A 21,169-nucleotide genomic window follows, 5' to 3' on the forward strand; every position below is an offset into this window, starting at 1 on the left:
CTGCTTAGGGGTAGCAATAGGCACAAAACCCGCGGATAGAGACTACACAAATCCTTATATTTCGATAAGAGAAGGGTCGTTGTGTCTCCGACGGTTACTTGCTTCGGATATTACGTCTCTGGTAGTACTTATGTTTAGATAATATAGAAACATCTATTTAAAGATGTACCGGTTACAAATTATGTTTGAAAAAACTAAAGTAGCAAGAAAACGAGAGTAAAAAATAAGACAAAAATCAAGCACACACCTATAAGTATTTAGACACACATGCCCAGTACTTAGAGCAAGTATGCAGGTAAAGTGGACACGAGTAAACTCTTTTTATGCCCACGTATTTGTACCCATTAGATTTAGATACAATCTGGTACTCAAACCTATGGATAAATAATGTAACCTAAACCTACGGCCATTAGAGTTTTTACCCACAAACACATAAATAATCTGTATCCATTATCATCCCTGAACTTGCTTGTCATTTCAGACTGAGTAGAGAAGAATAAAAAATGTAGTCTCGCACGTACGTGACCAAGTGACGCTTATCAGTGTGCTTCTAACTCGATTAGAATACAAACTTTGCTCATCGACTAGCAGAGAAAAGAAATGTAGTCTCGCATGTACCATGACCAAGAAGCATTAGATCGCCGTGGCACCATTAGCTCATAATATACATCCAGATCCCTCGTGGACAAATCTTCACTCCTCAGGTGGCGAGACAATACGGTCAGCAAAATATATCAGCACGTCACTACTCACTACAACCACACAATGTCCACTGGTTTGATCCACGCCAAAAATTCAAGCCAATCGTATTCGTTATTGCATGTTGCAATGCACACCTGGCGATGCTAAATGACCACCACATATCAACACAGCCAAAAAATATATATGATAAATTCAATGTGAAATGCATCAAATCAGGCTCATATCATACATTGCTCGGTCTGCTTTTGGACCTCATTTCACTGTTCAGATCAGGGATTATTAACTTATGCCTCGTAATGTGTCCATCGCAATGCAGCTCGCAACTCGATGCCACGGATGTATATGTGATAGTACATAAGTAGCTATCCAATGAGGATACTGAGGGAGGGAATAGTTTCTTGATAACCCGAAATGGGTCACCACACGAACCCTGGTCTAGGATGCAGTAAGAATTTCACTGTTTGGCGCAACAGTCAGCTTCGGTGGTGTTGCCGCTGTTTCCCCTGGCTGTTCCTGCAAAATGGTGCACAAATTCTGATTACTGGAAAACGGAAGAAGCATAGCCAGGTTCGGCACAGTAGAATCATTAAGTATAGCTGAACATATTTTTTATAAAAAAACATTTCTAAGATCTAACAAGCGCGACCAACTTAGAAGGTAAGTCATCATATTTACTTGGTGCCTATACCTCAATACAATTTAGCAATCCATTTTTAACCCCTGTATTCCTTCTCTGGAGACCAACTACTGCCAATTGTCCATAAAAAGATTACTGAGTCCTAAGGTGAAGACGTTAGATTCCACAATAATTGAAAGCAGTCTGAGAAGGGACCAATCAATCAGTGACATTGTGGACTGTTGTTCTGATTATGTTATCATGGAAAGAGATAGCTAACAACTCATCTTAGAAAGTAGGCGATGGCAGAAAGTAAATGTTGCATTAAAGATATTCTCAAACTGTGGTAAAACATCAAATCAGTCAAGCAAACATCACAAGAAGGGTTATCACTTATCCAGGTTTGGAAAAACTTACTCTTGCAGTGGAACCACAATATGCTTCTAGCTCTCTCTTTGCAAAGGTCGGAAGAACAAATGCTGCCCTATGCATCTGTTCAACAATTGAATTAATCAGGTTGCTTAGCTACCAGATAGAACAAGGAATCACATCTGGGTTGCATTTAAATGTATTTAAAGAAGGGATGAACAAAAAAAATAGGAACAGTACAAATAGCACAGACTTCATCATAACAGAGAAGGTTATTAAGGGAAATTAGAATTTCTGGATCACATCATTGGGAATAAGTTCCGCAGACTAGGATAAAAAGCAGGACAGGGTGAATAAAAATATTGGCAAAAGAAGATTCCTATGTAACTCTTTAAAGAGAACGGACCTCTGAATTATAAAATCTAATCTCCCTTCCAGCTTTTGTAGCTCCTTTCAGTTTTTCAATTGGATTTATAGGAGTCAGGAAGTTGACCGGTGGACCTTCTTTGGCACATAGCAAGAACCCAATCACACCACTGCAAATTCAAGTAAATTTTCTGTAAAAACAGCAAGTTCCAAACAGAGAAACAATTAACACTACAAATTACTTCTTTATCGAGAGCCGCAACGCCTGGAACATTTATTTGTCACAATTTCAGGCATTGACTGTCAAGCACACCATGTTAAACCAATAGAGGACTTTCCACACTTTGGCACTCTTTTTGATAAAAGGTAAAAAAAGGAACTTTGTAGCATAGAATTCTATGGATAGTTTCTTAGATGTCCCTTCAGAATGAAGGAATTAGTCCCTAAAATTTCTATGAAATTCTTATAGAATGGCTCCATCTGCAGAAATTTTGGAGGAAATTTTACATGAGGTCTTCCCTTCGTGTCTTTCTTTCCAAATTATGCACTCCTTTTTTTCCAGCCAGCGTCCAAAGCAGCTCACTTAACAACTCATGCATTCTTGAATTCCTAATTCAACTAATGTCTGATGTCACCCTAACTGTTGTTTTTTATGTTCCTCCATTTTTGGACTACTACATTCCGAACGGCGCTAAGAAGAATTCCAGCCAGAACAAATCACCTAATCACTGTAATTAATATTTTACTATTTTTCAAATTTATTTTACACAAAATTCACATTCGATGAGGTGGGTTGAAAGAACACACACCTCTAAAACACGGATACTGCACTTTGGTCGCGAATCCGCACCGGATACCGATACGGATACGCGGCCGATACGTATCCATGGAGTATCCGTATCCATGGAGTATCCGACCAAAAATAAATACAAAAAATACAGATACGTGGGCCGGTACATATTGGTTCAGTTCGGGATACAGCCCAGCCCATATGATGGCATATGGTCTTGACCTAGCCGACCGACGCACGAGTGCAGGCACACAACAGCCACTCCGCCTCCACGCACGGGCGCGGTGCACAGCAACGGCGCTGCCTCCACGCACGGGTGCAGGCGCGGTGCACGACAGCGGCCCCTCCTCCACGCACGGGCGCGGTGCACGGCAGCGGCACCGCCTTCACACACGGGCGCAGGTGCAATGCACAGAAGCAACGCCTCCATGCACAAGCGTGGCGCATGGCAGCGGCGCCGCCTCCACGCATGGGCGCAACCGTGCAATCCCAGGCACTCAGCAGCGGGACCGCCTCCGCGTTGACGACCTGTCGGCGACGACCGGTGACCGGCGACGGCGAGGACCAGCGACAGCGGTGAGTTCTCCTTCTCCCTCTCCCCTTTTCCCTCTCCCGATTGGCTTAGCAGTAGTTGTTGTGGCTCTGTTTCAGTGTTCCTTCCAACGGTGAGGTGATGGCGACCGACGGTTCAAGCAGTGATGCTGCTGGTGGTGCTTCTGCAACGTCGACAGACATTAGGGCTCCATTGTGGGATCATGTCCACATTTTAGAGACCTAGAGTAGAGGGCGCAATACTAGATGGAAGTGCAAGTATTGTCCATATGAAGGATTTAGTAGCTACACTCGAGTTGAAGCTCACTTGCTGCAGAAGAAGGGAAAGGGAGTGGGAGTTTGTACAAAGGTGTCAATAGATTTGCTTAGCCAAATGAGGAGAGATGTTCAAAGGTGCAAAGAACTAGTAGAAAGGTCAAGACAAAGAACTGTGTCTTTGCCTACTACGGGTTTTTCATATGGTGGCAGCACGAACAAGAGGGGACCTACAAGTGCATTGGAGAAATCTTGGGCAATGGAGGACTGCAAGCACTTGGATGCTCTAATTGTTAGATCATTTTATTATGGAGGTATTCATTGCATTGCACTGATCATTATCAAGCTGCAATTTTAAGTTTTCTTTGCTTGTGCAGTTGTGCTAATTCTGTTTTTTAATCGATTTACAAGGATATCTTTCAATTTTGCAAGAAATCCATATTTTCAATAAGCAATTTGGCGGGTTATAAAATGCCCGGGTACAAGCTTAGAACTACGCTTCTGAAGCAAGAAAGAGGTCACATTGAGATGCTATTGCAGAGTTCAAAGAGCACATGGCAGGAGAAGGGAGTGATAATTTGCACTGATGGATGGTCAGATCCGCAGAGGCGACCACTCATCAACTTTGTTGTTGTTTCTGAGAAGGCGGGCTGATAATTGTTAAGGGCAAGTGAAGACAAAAGAATACATTGCTGAGAAGCTGAAGTCTATTATTGAAGAAGTGGGTCGTCAAAATGTGGTACAAATCATCACAGACAACGCTGCAAATTGCAAGGTGCGGGTCTTCTTATAGAAGCTGAATATGATAATATTCTGGACACCATGTGTTGTGCATACTCTCAATCTTGCTTTGAAAAGTATTTGTGAGCCAAAACTCCCAAAGAATGAAGAAGAGGAATTTGTTTGGAAACAACTTGAATTTATACATGTTATTAAAAGTGAAGCTCAAATCAAGAATTTTATAATGAACCATGGCATGCGGCTTTCAATGTTCAATGAGTTTAGCCTTTTGAAGCTACTAGCTATTGCTGAAACACCGTTTGCATCAGTTGTGTGTATGTTGAAATGGATAGTAGAAGTAAAAATGCCTCTTAAGAAAATGGTAATTACTGAGGCATGGGACATTTACAAAGATGATGCTCAAGCAGCAGCTCTTGTCCATGACAAGGTACTGAGTGAGGTGTGGTGGAGAAATGTGGAGTATATTCTTAAGATTACTACTACTATCTATGATATGATACATGTGTCGGAATGCACCATGTCTTCACTTGATTTATGAGATGTGAGATTCTATGATTGAGAAAGTGAAGAAAGAGATATATCAATGGGAAGGGAAGCAACCAGATAAGGAGTCGTACTTGTGCTTGGTTATTCATAAGATATTGGTTGATAGGTGGACAAAAGGCAATAATCCACTTCATTGTTTGGCTCATTCAGGTAATAATCTCCACTTGCTATCTTGCTTATGTTTATAGCTCGATTGCTAATTCACTTGCTTATGTTTATATTGTAGATATTATAGCCAACAGTGGCTAGATGGAGGTGTTGGCCGTGTACCTCCACACAAGGACAAAGAGGTATCAAAAATGAGGATGACATGCTTCAAGAAGTACTTTCGCATACCAACAGAATTGTCTCAAGTGAAAGAAGAATACGCAAGATTCCCTAGTTGTTCCGAAGAATTCAATAATCCTGACTCCCTCCATGATAGATGGTTTGTTTCTCCCATGACTTGGTGGACAAGTCATGGACAGACTGTTCCTTTATTAATGAATTTGGCCATCAAATTGATTAGCCAACCAGCCTCATCTTCATGCTGTGAGAGAAATTGGAGTGCATATAGATTCATTCACAGTGTCAAAAGAAATGCCCTAACTCCAGAGCGTGCTGAAGATTTGATCTATGTGCACTCAAATTTGAGACATCTCTCAAGAAGGACTTATGATTACAAGAAAGGGGAATCAAGGATGTGGGATGTGGGAGGAGATTCTTTTGAATCTCTAAGTGGTTTAGGAATTCTTGAAGTAGCTAACATTTCCCTTGATGAGCCTAAATTGCAAAACGTGTCTTTTGGAGATGTGGAGGCTGATATTTGGAAGAATGAAGCTGAAGCAAATTCTGAAGAAGCCTAGTTGGATGAACTTGCAAACTACTATCCTAGCTATTATGTTATGTAATAGAACTTAAGTAGAACCTGCTATCTCCTATGTTGAACTTCTATGTTTTATTGTGTGAACTACTGTCTGCTGAACTTTCCAATTTGCTACTCGTGAAATTGTGTTTCTTCTATGTTCTTGTGTGTTATTCAGTGAATAAGAGAAGGGAAGGGTTGTAGGTCGGCTGCAAGTAACTCCTTAAAGGTGATGTAATCTATTTATCTTTTCTGCCACAAATTTTAGTATTTTACATTATGCATTTGTTGTAAGTTTGTAACCCTCTTGTACATTCTTATTTAGATGGAGTCTTGACTGTTGGCTCACTTCAGTACTTCACTGGAATGACCCGAATGGCAGCAAAATGACTTAATCACAAGGTAACTTTCCTAGCTTCCTGCTAGCTGCTATAATTTCCATTTTCCATGTCTCTATAACCGACCAGCCATCCCTCCTCTGCTTTCCCGTAGTGGCAACAGTAATTGATCGTCCCGGCAACATAGTTCAGGATCCTCTTCACAGCCGTCATATGCTCCTGAGTTGGCCGCTCCATGAAGCGTCTCATGAACCCGACGCTGAAGGCGAGATCCAACCGCGTGTGTGATGAGGTAGCGGAGGCTTCCGATAAGCCTCATGTACTCCATCGCGTCCACTTCTGTCGTCGTGCTCTCGCGGCTGAACTTGAGCCATTCCTACATCGAGGTGTGAGCAGGATTGCAGTCTCTCATCCCCACCATCTCCAGGATTCGAGCGGCATAGTGCGCTTGGCATAGCGTGATGCCGCCGCTGCCGCTTTGCTGGACCTCAATCCCAAGGTAGAAGGAGAGTAAACCGAGGTCGCTCATCCTAAATTAAGTCTTCATCTCCGCCTTGAATCGATCAATCTCCTCCTTTGCCAATCCCGTGATGATTAGATCATCCACGTAGACCCCAAGGAGCAACGTGTTGCCATGGCCGCGCCAGTACGTGCATGTTCATGCGCGCTCTGCTCGAAGCCGAGAGCCCTCAAAGTGTTGTCGAGCTTCGCATTCCATGCGTGCAGTGCTTGTCGCAGGCCGTAGAACACCTTCCACAGCCGCAGGACCTTGTGCTCTTCTCCAGCGACAACGAACCCCGACGACTATTCAACATACACTTCCTCCAATTCACCGTCGAGAAAGGCCAATTTCACATCCATGTGATGGACTGGTCATTCCTCTTGGGCAGCTAGCGCCAGCAGCAGGCACACAAACTCCAGATGGGCAACAGGTGCGAATACCTCGTTGAAGTCCACGTCTGGATGTTGCACATAGCCCTTGGCGACGAGGCAGGCTTTGTGCTTGATCACAGCCCTAGCTTCGTCTTTCTTGAGCTTGAACACCCATTTTTTAGCCTGATTGGGCGATGTCCACGCGGCAACTCTACCAGCGTCCCATGTCCCGTTCTCCTCGACAGACTTCAGCATCGCTGCTCGCCACGCTGTGACACGTTACGCCTCGGCGATGGAGCTCGGCTCTCCTGCGCTCGTCAGGTGCAGCTCATCATCATCCAAGACGTGGGTAGCGTATCCCGCTGGAGCTCCCCCACTGCCGAGCAGCTTGTCAACAATGAGGTAGCGTACTGGGTTGTCGCCGTGGTGCGCATCGAGCCTAGTGCTATCATTCGGCGATGGCGTGACGAATTCTGCCTCCCCGGTAGATTCGCCACTCGACGTTCTGGGCGACGCATCAACCGTTGCTGGACTTGGTGCAAGTGGTTCCGCCGCCGGTGTTCCTCCTCTGGTTAAGGTGGGCCCGTTAGCCGCTGGGAGATGGACTTGACTCACCATGAACTCCACGGCGAAGTTGCTCGACGGAGCCACGCTCCCAGCTGCATCCGCCTCCCAACTCGCAACATGTGGACAAGCTTGGTGCTCGAGTCTTAGAGGCGGTACGCCTTCGCACCACGCTCGTAGTCGATGAAGACACAGGGCGTGCTTCTGTCATCAAGTTTTCGCAGATGTGGTTGCACCACCTTGACGTACACCAGACAACCAAAGGTGTGCGAGAAGTTCACCACCAGCTTCTAGCCGTGCCAAGTCTCGAATGACGTCATGTCATCGAGGCTCTTCGTCGGTGAGCGATTGAGCAGAAAGATGGCGGTGCTCCCCATCTCTCCCCAAAACTCTGCTGGCATCCCCTCTGTTTCAGGAGTGCGCGCGTCGTCACGACGATCGACTGATTGTGCCTCCCCACCACGCCGTTCTGTTGTGGGTTGTACGACGCGGAGAAGTGTCGCTAGACGCCACGATCCGCCAGTGGCGCGTGAATTCAATGGACGTGAATTTGCCACCATTGTTGATGAGAAGGACACGAAGCTTCCGACCGCTCTCCACCTCCGTCTCCGCTTGGATCGCCTTGATCGCCACCGCCACGTTGCTCTTTCGCAGCCTAGGGCGTCAACCACATATAGCAGCTAGCATAGTCCACCATCAGCAAGAAGAAACAACGTCCACCTAGTGTCGTCGGCATGATGGGACCGCAAAGATCTCCATGGACGAGGTCGAGGTGCTCTTTCGCCTGATACTTGGCATGTGACGGGAACAGAGCTCGGTGGCGCTTGGTGGTGACGCACAGCTGCTCGACGTGCTCTAGCTGCGGCAGGCCTCGCACCAAATCATGGTGCACCAGCCGTCAGAGTGCATCAAAGCTTATGTGGCCGTAGCGGGCGTGCCACCACCAGACATTCTCGTTGTGACACGCCACGAGACAGATGGGGCGGGCAACGTCGAGGTGCAGGATGTACAGCCGGTTGCGCCTGCAACAAACTTTGGCGAGGAGGCGACGCTGAAGCTCCCAGATCCACAAGATGTCATCCTCGATCAGCACCTTTGGGCCGCCCTTGTCCAGCTGGCTCGCGCTGATGATGATATTCTTCAGCCGTGGGATGAAGTAGACGCCGAAGAGCGCTTTGTGCTCTCCGCTCTTCCCAGCGAACAAGATGGTGCCACAGCCACGGATGTCGACCATCAAGCCATTTCCGAAACAGATGGAGCCCTCCACACCACGATCGGTCACCATGTGATTCGTGGCGTCGGTGTCGAAGTACCAACCCTGCATGTGGTCGCCATCGTCGCTGGCACCAAGGTGGACTTGCGCGTGCGACTCGTCGTGGTGATGGTCGTCGTCCTCGACGTGGCTTGGCGATGGCTCCTGCGTGTCACTAAGAGCGCACACCTACGGCATCAAGGGCGCAGGCTCGTCTTCTTCCTCCTCGCCTTGGGCCAAATAAGTCTGTTCCTTAGGCGATCAGCAGTCCTTGGCCCAGTGGCCATAGCAGCCACAATTGCGACACTTACCGTGGGAGAGATCGTGCGCGACCTCCTTGGCATCGGAGCCACTGTCTCCCCTTTATCCCGCGGTGCGCGCGCACGGCGACGAGCATTGCAACTGTCTGACCCTTCACCCTGCTTCCGCTTCTTCATGAGCGCGAGCCATTGCCCCTCGATGAGGAGCTTTCCGCCAACGACACGGGATTCTTCCGAATCGAGACGATCCTCCATTGCCTTTAGCCTCCCAGTCACTTCCTCCAACGTGAGCGTCGAGAGATCAAGAAGTCTCAATGAACAGAGCAATTTGCAAAAATTTCTTGGAAACTACACGCAGATATTTTTCTACCACCTTCTGTTCTTCCATCGTTTCTCCGAGTGTGGCGAGATTGGTGACGAGGCCGGAGAGATGCATCGTGAAATCATCGATCGTCTCCCCGTCACGGAAGGAGATTGCCTCGAATTCCTACCACAGTTGTTGCGTCGAGGCCTTGGATGCAATTGTCGCCGACATGCATCAATTTGATGGCATCCTAGGCCTGTGTGGCGCTTGTTTTAACAGCGAGCGTGTCGACCATCTCCCGGGGCACGACACGGAGGATGGCCTCCAGCGCCATGCAATCTTCCTGGAAATCTGCATCACCAAACTCCACTGCATCCCAGAAGCCGCAAGCCTGCAACGTGACCTTCATTAGCAAGCTCCAGTCGGTGTAGTTGTTCTGTGTGAGGATCGGGTACGGTGCACCGCCAACCTCCTTGACCACATGCTAGATGACCACATCGCGTCCACCGACGTCTCGGTGTCACAATCGCCGCCCAAGACTCAGAGCTGCACCACTCGTAGGAGCTGGCGTCTCCAGGATTGATCATTCTGGCTCTAGTACTAACTGTTGGATTCGATCTTGCAAGAGGTGGTTTGGAAGAACACACGCGAACACACACTGGACACATGAGCTTTCTAGCTACTAACAGTTTCTGATGTGTTTAGAAAACATCTAAACATACTCTAGGGGGAGAGGGGTCAGCCCATATATATAGACACAAAACCAGCAGCAGAAAATAGAAAACTTTAGGTTCACAAATTACTGTTTTAAGCGTACTGTTCACGCTCTCATGAACATTGTTCGAGGTACTGTAGCGCATTCATTATTGGTTTTCTAGTTTGAATCGAATTTGGTTTAGGAGATAAGATAGAGTTTATTTAGTTTTAATCAGGAGAGAATTAGAGATAAGATTAAAAGAGTTGGATTTAAACTAGAGATAAAATTAGAGATAAAGTTGGTTTCAATGGAGTCTTTGTAGGCCAACTAGCCGGCTATATATACACAGCGCCGGCCGTGATTAAGGAATCAAGTAAGAAGAATTAATCTAGTCTTTCCTAATATTCTAAGTCTCCCCAAACTATGATCAAATCCCTCCCCTAACAGCAGACACCGCCCAACTATCCTCCCGGCAGTGTTTACCCTAACAATGAATGGCATCAATACTTTCTTTAAGTGCATACTGGCATCGATACTTAGTAACAGCAATTGATTACTTCATGTTCAGATTCATAGTCCTAGCTTTTTTTTTCCAGAAACCATATGCCCTGTGCTTCCCAATAAAATAGCATTTATCTCCATAGTTCCAATTTTTCTTTCCAGGAAGCATAGTGTCCTAAACTCCTAGAAGCATTTTTTTTCCTTTTGCATAACACCTGTCTTTCTTTTGATACACAATGTGAAGTACGGAATGAGTGTCCTAAGCTTATATTCCTATCTTGTTAAGTCCACTAAACATTTGTAGCTTTAATAATGTGAGATATGAGTATCTTTTAGATTTGATATTCCTTCCAATTGGTTATAATTGAGAGCCAACATATATTATCACCTAGTTTGTATCGAACAGCTTGACTTGATTAGGAAAAAGATATACACAATGTCAGGAATATATGCTCACTAATTTTTTGTCAGGCTATGACTGGTTCCTTGCATGAGTTGAGCTAAGCCCGATATATCCTATGATTGCCAAATGAACCAACACTGCGCAGTTCACTGTCAAGAATAGTGACACCCATGAGGATCGCAGTACCATCTTCTTGGACAAACACAAAAAAGTAGTTGAATATCAGAGCAAGTTCTTATATGCTATCCAGGACACCAAGCTCTGAAGACATGCCAAATGGGTGGAGGAACTAAGTGTTTGCGGAAACCATTAGTTTAAATCCATCAAATATGCATCCAGTCGACTTGGCACAGCACAAGACAGACTTTGAAGTTTGCACTGATGGGCCCATATAATTCTCATTTTACCCCCCCACATCCATAAATGCTATTTTCAGCTAATGATTTTAACAATAGACAGCTCTATTTGTTTCATCCCATCTAAGAATAAGAACTATATGCAAAAGGTACAAGTAGCTATGCATATGCATAGTGCACCCTTCATGCATGTATAACCAAATAAAAATGCTAAATTTTCATATGAATGGTTGGATACTAAATTTAAGACATCATGTGCTGAACTTGTGTCGTGCCTGTATATTTTTGTTGAGTCCAAAACAATAATACTAAATGACTTCAAAGAGACCAGAATTGAGAGAACTCACAAGTAAAATTGAAGTTGTGTAGGGCACTAGGACATGCTTGGCACAGCTCCAGCTGGGTATCTCTAGCTCCGAAAATTCGTGGGGCTAGAAATGTGGATACACTTGGGGTGTTTGGGTGAACAATCTTATTTTCATTTTGGACTAAAAATGAAAATAAGATACACCATTTTGTAGACTAAAATAAAGTGTTTTAAACCACTTTATTTTAGTCTACAAATTTCAGATCTGAGGTAGAGCTAGGAGCTGAAGCCCTGGCAAACAGGGCCTAAGTTACACCATTTCATTAATAATTGAATAGTTCTATTGGACCAATGAGCCAAAAAAAAATGTAGTTTGAATACACCATGCAAAAAACATGGGTTGAGAAAAGGCCATCATTAACTCATAACATACCAAAGTTAGTAATAGATTGCAAATTGTGACACTAACATAAGAACCATTAAATTAGTTGTATTTATAATTAAAATTTAAAAAAGGATAATTATTAGGAGAACAGAGTGCGAAAACCTTGGGTATGTTGGGACACTAGTCCATGCATAGTGGACAGAACCCTTGAAAGTCTCGCGGCAGATTGAAAGCATATCCTGGATCAAATGTGTATGCAACCACATACTCTCAGCTTGATTACAAAGAACTCCACCAGGCTTCAAAGCTCTAGCAATTGTCTCAAAAAAGGGCTTCTCCACAAGTTCTTGAGCAGGCCCTGCAATAGATATGCCAAAAGGAGTAGTATAAGAACAATAACATGCTGAAAATCCAATAGGTCAAAGATCTTTTTTTAAGCCAAATATGAGCACAGTATTTATTCATTTAATACAAAACAGCAGTGGATGCAGTAACCTAGACATAAAGAAGCGCAGAGTTCAGAAAAAAATTAATAGGAAGCAGCAAGAACCCAAATGTTCAGGACTGAGATGTAACAACAAAGACAAATAGCTAAACTTTCCGCAGCGCTGTGTTAAAGAAAGATAATGCATATAAGCTCACCTATTGGGTCTGATGAATCAACTATGATAACATCATATGTCCCTTCAGGAGCATTTCTCAAGAACTCCACGCCTGAAAGTAGAAAAAAAATCCTACTATGAAATTACAAATAAAGATGTGAAAGGATTTCACCTACATCTAAATGATGTAAATAGGAGCTTTCAGCAGATATGAACAAGTAATGTCATAATCATGGCCTCATGGGATTATCGACATACCATCACCAACATGAAGTCGAACACTAGGATCTTCAAATCCAACAGACAATTGTGGGAAGAAATCTTTACAAACCTACAAAGTTAAGATGTATATCAGTAAAGCATAATTAAACAATTACACTTTTAAGTAAAGGTCAAAGCCTCAAAGGAGAACTTTACATCAATAACCAGCTGATCAATTTCACATATGTCAATCGACTCCACTGAACTGTGTCTGCAAATCTCTCGGAGTACACCTCCATCACCACCACCAATAACCAAAACCTGCAAAGTAGTTCCAAAGAACATAAGTCACTAGCATGCTATAGTCTCCATGCAAGAGATTACGCCCCATGACATGTTCTATAATTTCACAACATTGAGAAAAAATAGAGATCAGAAGATACTTTTTTAGGGGATGGAATTGAACAAAGTGGGAGGTGAGTAATCATTTCTTGATACGCACATTCATCCTTATCAGTCAACTGGACAATACCATCAAGCACAAGGACTTTCCCATAGGTTGAAGACTGCACACAAAGATTGGTTACACAATAGAAGCCAAAGACAGTTTTTAGTTATGGTTGTCAATAGATGAAGAGAACCTCAAAAATTAAGACTTCTTGGTATGGTGACTTCCCCTGGTACAAGATCTTCTCCACTTTCAAAGAATGAGCCTCACCTGTATGAGAAATAAAATCATGAGATATTAGAATGAGGCAGAATCGTTTCATTGTAGAGTGAATGCCAGAGAAACACAGCAAAGGAGAGCAGTTGGGAATTCCAATACCAAAAGAGCATACTAGCATGTCAAAAATCACTGTCTGCACAAGAAAAAATTAACAAAATAAAGGGAAAGCAGTATAACCAGCACACCGATGATCCAACATTGGAACATAATTTAAACACGTTAAAGAGGCCAGGAAGTGAAACAAAAGAACATAGGCTCTCTTGTGGATACAATGAAATTATGCACACCACCACTGACTAATCCAAAATGCCACAAGTGGCACTTAGTTGCATATGTACTCTTATGTCTTATTAGCTGATGCAAGATCTTGTTACCACAAGGAAAATTTATGTAGACACCAGATTGCCACTAGCATACAGAGTCAACAGAGTGTGTCTTGAGTACAACAAAATAAATAATAAAACATATTTCCCAACTCTGACTAACATGTCACTACGTTAGATCAACTTTCTCCATCAAACTTTGAGAGAATTGTGTTGTAAGGGTGTGTTGATAAATTGTAATAATATACCTACCAACTACCATCTTAAAAATAATTCAAAACCATTCTTTGAACAAAAGCTTGAGAGGTTGCAGACTCTCAAATGCTAGAATTTTCTTTCAACAATAAGCCAGGCTAAACATTTCCCACATAAATAAATCCAGGCTAAATCATTGATTCAAAAATTCAATTGCAATAAATTGAGAACTGCAACCATGCCCTAATATAAATGGAAGCACGCAGCTATCCCCAACCAATAACTAAATATGTATCAGAATATCAATTTCCTTTTTTTTTTTACTTATACTTGGGATTAAAATTCCTCTGGTGGACTATTTTTTACAGATATATTCGGCAAGTAAACAGTATATTCATATATTGGCAGTGGTGGGACAAGTACCTGGCCACATCGGGTTATTGTAATACTGGACTTTGCTCGCTTTACCTGCATAGGCAGCAAAAGGTTCAGATAAAACACGTGGAGACTGGAGAATGATATTTAAGTTGTAGAATCTATGTTATCAAGTAAGATGATTAAGGATGTGATGCGCAGTCTGGACGTACCACATCGAGAGCGGGGTTCGGTGAACCAGCCCGACACCACTGTAGCATGGCACTTGGCCTCAGACTCAGGCGCTGCGGCCCTCGCCTTGACGCAGCAAGGGGGTAGCGGCTTCAGGGAGCCATCACCCCCACTTCCCTTTGTCTGCGCTGTCCCAGTCAAACCATTTCTTGCGTCTCCACCCTCCATGGACCCTGTGCCCCTTTGAAGTTCCCAGCCTCTGAAGCAAAGCAGCAACACGAGGGTTAAACAAGAACGAATAGCAAACACAAAGATTTTTATTTTTTTATTTTTTGACAGGAATAGCCAATACAAAGATTAATGAGCAACTTCTGCAGCAGAGATGCCTAACAGGTGGCGGGCTATATCCATAGCAAACGCGGGCCACGGCCATAGAAAAGATGGTTGGGCAAGCACGGCATGCTCACCCACCCACACCAACCTATTGTTGGCTGCAAGGACGTGACTAGAACATCAGGTTAATCAATCAATTAATCCTAAAGCATCCAAATTTCAGCAATTAAAATAACAGAGATTTGAAAGGCGAGCCGTTTTTTGCTAATCGCCACCGGGCATGCGTACGTGCTTCGGAAACACCTCTACAAATCGCAGGAACGAACAAAACCTCGGGAAATCGCCGTCCCTAATCGAAGAACCGCAAAACCAACCGCCCAAACAATCCACCGGATCAAAGAACCAGTACCGACGCCGCCACATAAAAAACAATGTTAATATGCGAGAGGCTTCCGCGCGTGGGGGAGGGCTCCGGAAGCTTCTAGAAGCTCCGGTGGAGAGAGAGAGAGAGGGGGTTAGGGGTGCCGCTTACCTGGGGCGCGAGTGGCGAAGCGGGGCAGGGTGGGGAGGGGAGGCGGCGGCGTGAGGGCGGAAGAAATAGAGGGAGGAGGAGGGCGCCGGGGTGGTGGCGGCAGCTTGTATGGGACTCCTCTCCTGATCTTCGTCTCCCCCTCTCTCTCTCTCTCTCTCTCTTTCCTCTTTATTTTCCTCTTTCCTTCTGTAGCTCTCTTGGAATCTGTGCTTTCTGCCTGCGGGGAGCAGGAAGAGGAAAGATGAGATGGCGACTGGCGAGCGTCGTGGGCGCGTGGAGCGATGGAGGCCCTCGGATGCGGGGCGGACGGCTTGGATTGAACTCCAGAGGTATCATGGAGGTTTCTAGAAACCGAATGCAACTAGCTGATTGGCGCGTCTAACCTGCGCCCCTTTTTATTCTGCACATAATATGATAAAAAAGATTAAAAATTAGATTTATTAATTTTTGATGTTTCAATATTATTTATAAATTTATCAATGTTTAACATATTCACTTAATTATAGAAAAATAGTAGTATTTTCATGTGTGCACATATTTTAACATATAGATGACAGTAATACGAACCTAACAAAATTTGTTTCACATTTTTTGAGTTTTAGATTTTTTTTTAATTTTATATTATTTTAGCTAATTTATCAATATAACTAATATTTATTTTGACATTTTCTAGAATTTTTTGAAAATAAAAACTATATTATATGTATAAATATATTTGTGCGTATATTTATACATATACATATACATACACATTATCCATATCCATATGCGTATATGTATATATATATATATAAATGGGATCTACAGCTACAGTAACCATACCCTAGGAACGTACCTGTTCTTAGCATTTTAATATATGTTTGATTAGCAAAAGGTTTATTCTCGTGGAAATTTTAAAAGATAGTTTCGAGATATAGGGAAATCTCCTTTTACTTATTTCTCTTTCCAAAATCACATTTTTGTTGCGAACGTACACTCCTTTCTATCCCATATACATATCATTCTATTTGGTTGGTTTCCAAATCAAACTCATTCGATTTCGAGTTCAAAATATATAACCTTTCTTCAAATATCCTTACCGTGTCATCGGTGACAACGATCTAGACATTACGTTCTCGTTCCGCTTTTAAATCAAACCGTACAATTTCAACTCGATGAATGAAACTTTCAACTCATTATTTTGGACATGTCAACTAAATACATGAAGAAACAAAAGTTTCAAATTAGACGCTAAAAATTGCTCTTCGAATGCTACTTTTCAATTCAAGGAGTGAGCTTTCACTTCGATTAAAAACAAAGGAAAAATCCCGCACACCTATTCCCGGCAAAGCTGCTAGGCAATTAGCTGGGGTGATAGACCTGCTCAATTGCCTCCTTAGCAACGATAATGGCCTTGGATAGCTTTGACAAATGGCATCTTGTACTTGTGGCACGATTCTTTTAGTAAGACTGTGAGTGAGGATAAATCATTTAAAGAGTTTAATTTATCTATATAATTTACCAGTTGTGGCAGATATAGACGATCTCTATCATTCATCCAAGTTGATCAAACAACCATCGTGCAAAGTTGTATCTAGTTTCTCCTTTCAAAAATACATTTAATCTCTCATTATTTGCCTTACATACATTAAAAATACATTTAATCTCTTATTATTTATCTTCTATACTTTTTAATTAATATATAGTAAATTAATTACACATGTTTAACACCTGTGCGGTTACTAGTTTGAAAATAGTTATTGTATTTTAGATTGTACTAAGATAATTTGTATGAGGGTTTCGAAGGGCTCTTTTTTTTTTAGTAGCAGGGTCACAAAGAGGTTCAATCGGTGCCACCGTGGTGGTCTGAGACGCGTCGCACAGGAGCCGTGTCCCAGCATGTGCACGCCCGAGTTTGAGCTCGGACAAGTCCAACTCCTCACCAGAAGTCGTAAACAATGGAGCATATTTGGAGGGCTCATCTGGATATATCATATAAATTTATGCCTTTTCTCATCCTTTCATTCTGTGTTTTTTTAAGATCATTACATTCCAAAAGGGTTCATACTTGCTTTGGATGTCAATAAATTCTAGATAAGTCTAATGCAAGTACAAAATGTGTACCATATGGATAGTTCGTCTACCTAAGTAGTAATCTTAAATTACAGTATTTTTTTAATGTGGGACTTATCTTCATTCTCGCGAGCATTGAACTCTTTTCAGCCATAAAAATGTGATATGCTCTACTCAGAGAAATAAATATGATGTTATGCAATACGGTGTTTTTCTTAATGTATGCTACTCTATTAAATATACATTGTGGCATTGTTGTGTATTCGAGGCAAACAAAAGTCAACTATTTGTTGAAACTCAAAGAGTACAGGGATTGGATGGTTGAACTGACCCGTAGGATTCGTTTTTCAATTTCTTGTGCTGGTTTAGACTATTGATCAAGTACAAATTGCTGACATGATCAAATCTGACCAACCGCAAAACTCTCCGCATTGAGTTTTCTTCGTGGAATTCCAAGTGTCAACCTTTCAGAAAGCCAGTTCTTTTCAACAGCTGCTGGGCTTGAACAGCCCATCATCCATTGATCAAAGTCAGAATGAATGGTAATACCAAATCAAGCCAGCAACTCTCATAAGAGAATTCGTCAAGGCGCAAGGGAGCATATATGCAGATAACTTTTATTTGCAACAGCCTCTTTATTCCAGAGGATCTCTTTCTATCTAGATTAGTTACTACTTTTTAATAGCATCTTTGAAAGTACCTGTGTGTTGGCAGGGATTTTCCTCATTTGTGCAGAATTGAAGTATTGTACTGCGTTCTATGAATTTTCTGTAGAATTCATACATTCAAAACAGGACGCTTACTAAGCTCTTTGAGTTACTAGTTGCTAAACCACTCCATGGTTGCAAAATCTTCTGAACGATGGCAAATAGAATGACTTTTATTACACTTCGTCAAAGAGGTTGAAGTCCTAGTTTCGATGGGAAACCGAAGGATTTATAAAGATAATGCTATGTTTTTGTTAAAATATATGTACCTCAAGTTGGCTTTAAATGCCTTTGGAAAAGGAAGTGATGAAAGTGTGATGGACAGCATAGCATATCAAAAAGATATATTCCCCAAAGTACAGTACCCTGAAAGGAGAGGCACCCATGGAAGGGGAATTGCAGGGAAAATAGACAACCTCTCTCAAAAGCCCATTGGAGGAATAAAGCACAAAGTTTGGTTTGGTATCCATCAAAGGTACATGTGGTTTGAAGCATAAGGAAAGTTTGAGTTTTGTACCACAGAGGAAATAAACAATATTGCATGCCGTCAGCTATTCACAACTGACATATACAGGATCAAATGTGGCGGAAAGGCTCCAGTATCCGGTTACGAGCCCTTTTATCGCATCGCATCCAAGAATGATAAAGCAGATAATTTCATCCTCTCAGATACAATTCACAAAACTCACAATCAAATCTGTGTATCAGAGAGTTTTCACATACTTGATCAGTTATATTTACAGTATCTTTCGTTATTGATGAGATATACAAGAGGTAGGAATGCAACATGGAATGAGTATAATACATGCATTCCGTATACAACATTCATATATATGACATGTACAGATAACGACACGATACACTAAACTGCACAGTTTAAACCAGACAGCTTCGATACATGTACAGAATCCAATCACAGATAGACACAACATTAACAAGTAGGTCACGCGAGCATTTGAACAAATTTTACCAGTTGGATCATTAACGTCTGCTTGTAATAAAACAGGGTACGGGAAAAGATCACCGTTCTTCATCGAAAAAAGTTTGGCTCTGCTGGCATCTGCGACAACCTTGCAGGCACTCTTTCCTACAAACAGCCCTTTCGGGTGGCATTTCTCCGTAAGATCCGCATCATGTTGCCAGCAAAATGTGAAGCATAGATCGCCGCGCCAAGACTGAGCGAACTAGAGCCATCAGTCGCAATTGCCGCTTGCAACCTCTTCTCCTTGTCAAACAAAGTCTCCTCCATCGATCTTCTTTCTGCAGTATCTGTGCCAAGCTGCTTGTATAAGGGACTGTTTGTTTCAGCTGGAGATTCTGAAAAGCAGTTTATAGAAGCTGGATTGTAAAAAGCTTTTAGATTGTAGATTTAAAAAATTTTGATAGACAGTTTAGTAAAATAGACTTTCACAATCTATCAAAAGCTGAGAAAAATCAGCTTTTCAAATTCCCACAATTCAACCAGCAGATTTTAAAAAACTATAACAAAAAACTGTCTGTTTGTTTCAGCTTCCGAAGCTGAAACAAACAGGCCCTAAAGCAAGCAGACCAGGTTCTCCATTGCTGTGGGTAAAACTTGAAGGTATGCTGGAGCTGTTTGCTGTGTAGCCTCATGGATTGGGCGGCCACAAACTTGAGGCCATCAGCCCTCAGAGCGAAACCTTCAGCTTCAGATATCGTCTTCACCGTCCTGGTTGAACCGGGAAGGCTCGAAGTTGGAGTTGGATCAAGAGCCCATGTGAGGAGCTCTTCACCACAGAAGTCGCCGCCTTTGAGAACATCGGAGTTGAAGAAGCCGATCTTCCCACCATTTGTTGTGTCGTACTCTCGGGTGTTCCTCCCATGATGAAGAGCATTTCAATCACTGGGTCACCTTCGCGAATGATGTAGCTTCCTTCTAGGCTTTAGACGATCACACACATGCAGGGGTGCATTTAACGGGGCAGCAAGGGGGGCTCGAGCCCCCCCTACATGGCTGGCGGCCTGGCGCACTTCAGCAGTTGAGCGCCCCCCCCCCCTTGAGCACCTCGAAGGCTTTAAGGCGGTCAGGCCCCGCTGTCCGCTGAGCGCCTGAGCCTTAGCTGGTCTGCCTCTCGGCTGGTCTGCCTGGAGAAGCCGAGCTGCCGAAGTGCCGACTGCCTACCATGGCCGGATGGGCTGGCCCAACCGCCCAAGTGCTAGTATGCTACCCAAAGCGGCAAAGCCCAACCCACGTTCAGGCGTTCCCCAACTTCAAATCGCACATGCGCACAGCACAATCGGGCAATCGGCAAATCCCTAAATCCCCAAATCGTGGAGCAGAACAGCACCTCGGCGGCGCGCGCGACCGCGACGAGCCGGCGACTCGGCGAGTAGCGGAGCAAGGCGGGCCAGGCGCACGGTGAGCCGATGAGCGACAGAGCAGCTGAGCAGGGGCGCAGGCGCGCAGCGCAGGGCAGGCGGCCAGCGGCCTGGCGCGGTGAGCCGCGCTGCAGCAGCCAACAGAGTAGGGTGGGGTGGCAGGCATGGGCGCGCCACGCGCGGTGAGCAGCGCTGCAGACCTGCAGCGGAGCAGGGCGGGGCGGCAGCCGGCAGGCGTGGGCGCGCGGTGAGCAGCGTTGCAGGCCTGCAACGGAGCAGGGCGGGGCGGCAGCCGGCACGCGCGCGGTGAGCAGTGCTGCAGCAGAGCAGGGCGGGGCCACCGGGCGGCAGGCGTTGGCGTGCGGCGAGCAGGCAAGCAACGGCCAGGCCAACGGAGAATTGGAGAAGCCGAAAAGGGCTGGCGTGGGCTCAAACTGAGAACTGAGAAGGTATAAAAATGAGAAATGTATGTTTACGTGAATTGGATAGACAAGCAAAATGAGAAATGTATGCTTCTTTGAATTGAGTAGCTAAGAAATTTCATCTTTTCTGAATTAATCTGCAAAGAACCGAATTACAAATGTATTCAT

At 43.8% G+C, this 21,169-nt stretch overlaps 1 protein-coding gene and 1 pseudogene across 2 annotated transcripts; both read right to left on the reverse strand.

The window, feature by feature from the left end:
• Positions 1-861: 861 nt before the first annotated feature.
• LOC133918737 (spermine synthase-like) lies at positions 862-15,673 on the reverse strand. Of its 2 annotated transcripts, XM_062362770.1 has the most exons (12): positions 15,481-15,668; positions 14,657-14,874; positions 14,493-14,537; positions 13,466-13,542; positions 13,268-13,390; positions 13,041-13,145; positions 12,882-12,954; positions 12,664-12,735; positions 12,184-12,379; positions 2,094-2,223; positions 1,736-1,810; positions 862-1,215 (listed from the first exon to the last, which is right to left on the reverse strand). In XM_062362770.1, exons 2-12 carry the CDS (start codon positions 14,841-14,843, stop codon positions 1,138-1,140), a joined length of 1,161 nt encoding a protein of 386 aa, XP_062218754.1. In that variant the 5' UTR covers positions 14,844-14,874; positions 15,481-15,668; the 3' UTR covers positions 862-1,137. The 2 variants fall into 2 exon arrangements, with proteins under 2 accessions (XP_062218754.1, XP_062218755.1); XM_062362771.1 differs by lacking the exons at positions 862-1,215; positions 1,736-1,810 and adding an exon at positions 11,028-11,122 and having other exon boundaries at positions 15,481-15,673.
• A 3,596-nt stretch (positions 15,674-19,269) lies between these two features.
• Positions 19,270-21,169, reverse strand: LOC133917811 (cyclic nucleotide-gated ion channel 1-like; annotated as a pseudogene).

This window comes from Phragmites australis, chromosome 5 (assembly GCF_958298935.1).
Source record: "Phragmites australis chromosome 5, lpPhrAust1.1, whole genome shotgun sequence".
Taxonomy (NCBI): domain Eukaryota; kingdom Viridiplantae; phylum Streptophyta; class Magnoliopsida; order Poales; family Poaceae; genus Phragmites; species Phragmites australis.

Excerpts from the sequence above, each read along its gene's own strand:
- LOC133918737 (XM_062362770.1), bottom strand. The coding sequence starts at position 14,843 with ATGGAGGGTGGAGACGCAAGAAATGGTTTGACTGGGACAGCGCAGACA. Across the intron at positions 13,146-13,267 it reads CAATTCCATCCCCTAAAAAA|GTTTTGGTTATTGGTGGTGG; the intron begins GTATCTTCTGAT and ends ACTACTTTGCAG. Across the intron at positions 2,224-12,183 it reads AGTGTCCCAACATACCCAAG|TGGTGTGATTGGGTTCTTGC; the intron begins GTTTTCGCACTC and ends TTGAATTTGCAG.